This window comes from Sinocyclocheilus grahami, unplaced genomic scaffold, assembly GCF_001515645.1.
Source record: "Sinocyclocheilus grahami isolate Dianchi unplaced genomic scaffold, SAMN03320097.WGS_v1.1 scaffold932.1, whole genome shotgun sequence".
Taxonomy (NCBI): Eukaryota; Metazoa; Chordata; class Actinopteri; order Cypriniformes; family Cyprinidae; genus Sinocyclocheilus; species Sinocyclocheilus grahami.
This window is the reverse complement of record NW_015506111.1, coordinates 449,621-455,075: the sequence shown is the minus strand read 5'-3', so window position 1 is coordinate 455,075 and position 5,455 is coordinate 449,621. Positions and strand designations below refer to the sequence as shown.

At 36.6% G+C, this 5,455-nt stretch overlaps 1 protein-coding gene across 2 annotated transcripts in view; it reads left to right on the top strand.

Moving 5' to 3' along the window:
* The window catches only part of LOC107564416 (uncharacterized), a 7,345-nt gene extending 2,541 nt beyond the window's left edge, over nt 1-4,804 (top strand). For both annotated transcript variants that reach the window (XM_016249508.1, XM_016249509.1), the window contains exons 2-4: nt 2,649-2,969; nt 3,742-3,893; nt 4,344-4,804. In XM_016249508.1, the coding sequence (XP_016104994.1) occupies nt 2,649-2,969; nt 3,742-3,893; nt 4,344-4,391 (521 nt within the window). In that variant the 3' untranslated portion in view covers nt 4,392-4,804. The remainder of the gene's footprint in view (nt 1-2,648; nt 2,970-3,741; nt 3,894-4,343) is intronic.
* The last annotated feature ends 651 nt before the right edge of the window (nt 4,805-5,455 follow it).

The following is a 5,455-nucleotide window of genomic DNA, read 5'->3' as shown; positions in this document are numbered from 1 at the left end:
ATTGAGGTGCGAAAATAATTCATATCTATAGTGCATGAGCACAGAGCTTTGAGAGTGCACAGGACACAGTTTGAGTGAGAGGAGAGACACGTTTTAAGTGCGCGCACTCTCTCCGGGCAGCGTGTATCTGAGCGCGTGCGTCCGATTTTGTGCGAGAGCAAAAGAAATCCACGCACGAGCGGAGAGATTCACACTCGTGCATTATATTAATGTGCTTTCGCACTACAGTAACGCGCTCTCGACATTTGTCATTAAAATAACGCCATACTCTGCCGGCTGCTCCTGTTTCACAGCCAGCAGGACTCGCGCTTAAATCCGCAATTTGATTTTGGCAAATTAGTTTGGGCGAATGCAATATATTGATCAGGAGCAAAAAAATCAGGAAAACATTTAATCTACCTGAGTGGAGACGTCTTTCACTATTTTAAGTTACGGCTGTTAAATAGAGAGGAAAATACATTTGAAAAAAGTTAACTTCTTAAACTTGGACTTCATTTTATTTATTGAAGTAGAAATCCAAGCACCAGAAGCAGCCCACACTCAGCCCACAAGTTTTCTTTCATTGAAAAATGTGCATTTTCATTCATTCATAGGCTATATGGTTGCAATAATAACCATTTTAGTTTTAGTTTCATAGACGTTCAGTTGTTATGCTTTCAAATTTCTTTCCATTTGTATGTATGTAATTTCACAGTATTTCCCCCTCCTAAATTAGGTTTACTACTTGTGCAGTCACGATTTTATAATGGTACAATTTACTCAGGCCGATGACTTTTTTTTTTTTTGCATGACATTAAGATTATTTTTATAATATATGTTAAGCTAAACAAATGTGATTATTTCTGAGAACTTTTTAACTGCAGGCAGACATTATGGTACAGTAGGCCTACAAATATTTTGTTGGAGATATGCGAGTAAAAAATAATAGATAAAAATAGAAATAGAAAGAGCAAAGGCGGCGAGTAAAATAATAAAACAAAACAAAACTGTAGAAAAATATAATGAATTACAAGTCTGTAGAGAACAGTGCGCTATTGCAGACTTATATACTGAAGTATTAATTACATTATTGTAATAGCTATAGTCAGTCGTGAACTAAAGTGGGCCGCTCTAAGGCATGAAACTCCAGAGCTGAAAATGACTCCTGGTTGTTGAGGTCTGTGGTGACAGCAGAAGATCTGTGTAAAGCGTGTGTTGTGGATGTCTGTGGTGACAGAGGCATGTCATACTCAAGACAGCCTTCTTTTCACCGGTGTTGTGGCAAATTCCAAGAATCTGTTAAGAAGCTGACTAACGTAGCTGTACCGCACGAGCACGTGGTATCATTTCCCTAGACGGGGCGATCTTTAATTTACCCTGTTTAATTTTGTGTATGTTTTCTGTGTCACATATGTATATGTTTATCATTTCATCATATCAACAAACACTTAATCTTGACAAGAATCACAAATGAAGATGGTTGCAGACATACACAGAGGGGTGTAAGACTGACAAAGCAGGGCTATATATACACACACACACAGAGAAAACCTTTGAAAATGCACAGGCGTGGGTGGTAAAATAATACATGACATTACATAAAATATTACAGGATAATGCAATATGATATGTATTCATTATTAATCAATCATGTTACATGATTAGCACTGAGGAAGCTAAGAACCGATTCTGGCAAACAGTAGCTATAAGCAAATAAAATGTGAACTGTTTTCCTAACTCTCTTAGGATAAATAAATTGATCATTAGAATGTGCTTTATTGGGTATTTGATACTGTTGCGATATTCGTTGTGTGGAAACAATCGTCGATGAACAGTAATTTTATTTTTTCTTTCAGAACTTTTACTGTAAATACATACAAGATCGGGGAAAGAACAATAGTTGTATCAAATCAATCAATCAAACATTATTTATAAAGCACTTTAAAAACACCGAAGTGGACCAAAGTGCTGTACAGAAAAATACAACTCATACAAGACATAAAATCCAACTAAAACACATTAAAAGACCATAGAAAACTAAAATAACCAAATATCAACATCAGGTGTCAAAGGCGACGGAGAAAAGATGTGTTTTAAGAGATGATTTAAATAAAGACAAATCATTGCACAACTTAGGAGCTGCCACAGCAAAGGCACGGTCCCCGTTAAGCTTACGCTTTTTTTGTTTTTGGGCACATTCAGGAACAGCTGACCAGCTGACCTGAGAAAACCGGTGGGCGTGTAATGTAGGGTGGGGCAAGCCCATTTAGGGATTTAAAAACAAATAGACACATTTTAAATTGAATCCTAAAATGTACGGGCAGCCAGTGAAGTGAAGCTAAAATGGGGGAAATGTGCTCCTATCCCTCACAATGAACAATCATCAAAACATTAGAATAGTATTATTCGTGCCACATTTGTATGCGTTTTATTGAACTCAGAAATTGACTGCACCTTCTTTCTTTTTGTTAATCAGAAGTTATTTGTTTCATGCATGTTTATGCCATTAACAGGCTGCTTTTGATGCAGCATTAAGGAATTTCTTAAACAATTCATCCATCAATACACTAATATTTCTAAATAATATTACCTTATTGATGGGGTTGTTTTTGGAATACAAAATTTTGGGTTCTAAAGCATAATAAATATTTTCTTTGTGTCCCAAACAGTCGCTGTGTGTGTTGCGCAGCTGAATTTGAAGGCAGCTGATGGAGAAAATGTCACCATATCCTTCAAAACTGCTGGACTTGAGAGAGCCGACCAAGTGAAGATAACTTTTACAAGAGGATGTAAGAAAAATCTGATTGCGCAGTACTGTCGCTGTGCTCATTGTGGGGACTGTGATGCCGTGGAAACACCGGGAGTCGTACTGAGAGTTGAAGAAGGAACCTTAACTCTTCTACGTGTCAGCTCCAATAACTCAGGCCTCTATGAAGTAATAATCATTGGAAATAACGTGTCTGAGATGAAAGTTACACTTGTTGTCAACAGTGAGTATGTTACCACAATATATCCGTTTATCTGTATCAGAATTATGAGAAAAATAATGTAAATGGTAACGATTGTGTTCATAAAGTTGTGAAAATGAAGTTGATGTTATTGCTACTTGAGCTGGAATGTGTTCAAATACAAATGATCATTCTGGTGCGCATTTACTGCTTGACGAAAATTTGCAGGCGAAATCCAGTTATTTCAATAGGAATCTGCAGGAAGGTCAAAAAAGTTGCCCATGCAAATTTTGCGTGTGTTCAGTTCAGTTTAGTTGGTCACGTGAATGTGTGCTGACCAGCAGAAAGCTGCTTGATTTGAAAGTGCCTTCTGTGTGAACTGTGCTTCAAACATCGCTACACTTGATAACAGATCAAGAAACAGAAATGTTGCTGAAATATTGCTAATGTGACTGCTCCTTTAGACTTTGATTAGAAAAGAGTAAACGCTTTTCTGATAATTTGGCAGATGGTAAAGGTGATGTTATTTTTGAGCAGTGTTGCTGGGCAATGTTGCCATCAATGGGCAACCGCGTGAGACACAAGGCTAACAACTGATCTAAAATATCCAGATAGACATTTTTTGCCCATTCTCAAGGGGAAAGTGCCCAAGCAACATCGCTCGACAACATTGCACAAAAAGTTGACCTATGTATCATCTCCTTAAGAGATGTTAAAGTAGGACTGGTCAGTAACTTTGGTAGTGGTACTTAGTGAAGGGTCATTTGATTTGCAGTTTAGAATTCTCTAATTATTTCTGTTCCTGTCGTTACAGAACCACCATTTTCCTCCAGTATAGAGCCAAGACAAACCTCCATCTCAAAACCTCCCAACGTCTCTGAAAGACACAGGCTATGTGTGTTACCTGCTCTAGTTGTATTCAGCCTGGGGGTCTTAGGGGTTTATTTGCTCTATAAATGGAAGAGGGCAAGTATTCATTTTTATTATTTTTAGTTTTTTTATATTGACAGAAATTAGTTGCTAATGTTCTAATGATCTAAGGCCGTAATCACCAAAAAATGTTAAGGCTAAAAGTTGCTCCTAATGCAGAAACTTAAGTTTTGACGATTCTATATATTATAATAAGAAATGTACAGAGTTAAGTTCAGTTCCAAATTAAGTAGGAGTATGATGGAGTATGATGTTTATGTTAGGATGAAAGTTAATCTACGTTTATTTTAAAACTAAAACCAGGAGCAGAACGATTGCCTGATTTAAAACCGGTCACAAAATAGTGCTTGTTTTTGAATGTTTAAAATAATGTTCAAGTATGTGGTTTTCATGTATAAACCTGAAATTGTGTACATTTAGATTTGTCTTCAGCACATTTTTTATTTGATTAGCATTTTTAACTGTGTTTTTTGTGTTAACTCTCAGGGATGTGAGCCAGTAGCTGATGCTGAAGCAGCCAGAGATCCAGTGTGAAGCGCTTGCATTCAGTGAAGAACACAAGCGACTTATGAATGACACAAATGATTTCAACTAGTTTAAAGCCAGATGAAACAGCACTGACAAATAGCAGAAGCACTGTGAGCAATGAGACAGTCAGAAGCCTTTTCAGTCTATAAATCGCCATCATTTACCATGGGTTTACTGTAGTAACACGAACCACTATGGTATTGTGGCAGAGATGCGGGATATTCAGATAGAATTTTATTATATTATTCACGTAGACTATAGCGTTTGTGCTTTTATACTAAATGTGTTTCGACTACTGTTTTTCATACAAATACCTAGAAACAAAGTTAAATTTTTACCTTGGTGTTGAGGTGTTATGTGTGGTTTTAACTGTGGTTATCATGATCTAAATGTGTGCTATATGGAAGACCAGTGGTTAAATTTAATAAAACTCAAATAGTCAGAACAATTACATTTCACCATAATTTTTTTACAATTTTTACAGATGTTACAGTTTGTTTTTTGTTGTTGTTTTTTTTAGAAATGTATATCGTTAAGGTTCTACAACTATCGTTTAGGAGCAAATCTGCCTTTAAACTTGAAAGAAATAAAGATTAGAAATTTATCATGATTATCGATATCGATTGATATAAAATTTTTTATCGTGATAATTGTTTTGCCCATATTGCCCAGCCCCAAGCTGCATCCGAAATCGCATACTTCCATACTATATAGTAGGTGAAAAGCAGTATGCGAGGCGAGTAGTATGTCCGAATTCATAGTATTCGAAAAACAGTAGGCGAGAAGTACCCGGATGACCTACTACTTCCGCCCAAATTCCGTAGCATGCATACGATGGACACTTTACTATCCCAGTCTGATCACACCGTAGCTTTTTTGCCTTTGTCACTTTTGAGGTCAGGTCCACCGATCACTGCTGCTTGGCCTGGTCTACACAGCTCTTGTGATATAGTTAGGCACGCTGTAGCTTTACATTTAGAAGTGCTTTCCATTTTTATGTGCAATATGAATCAAATGTCATTGCCATTTTACTGTGTGAATGTATATTAATTCCTAAATTAAAACTAATT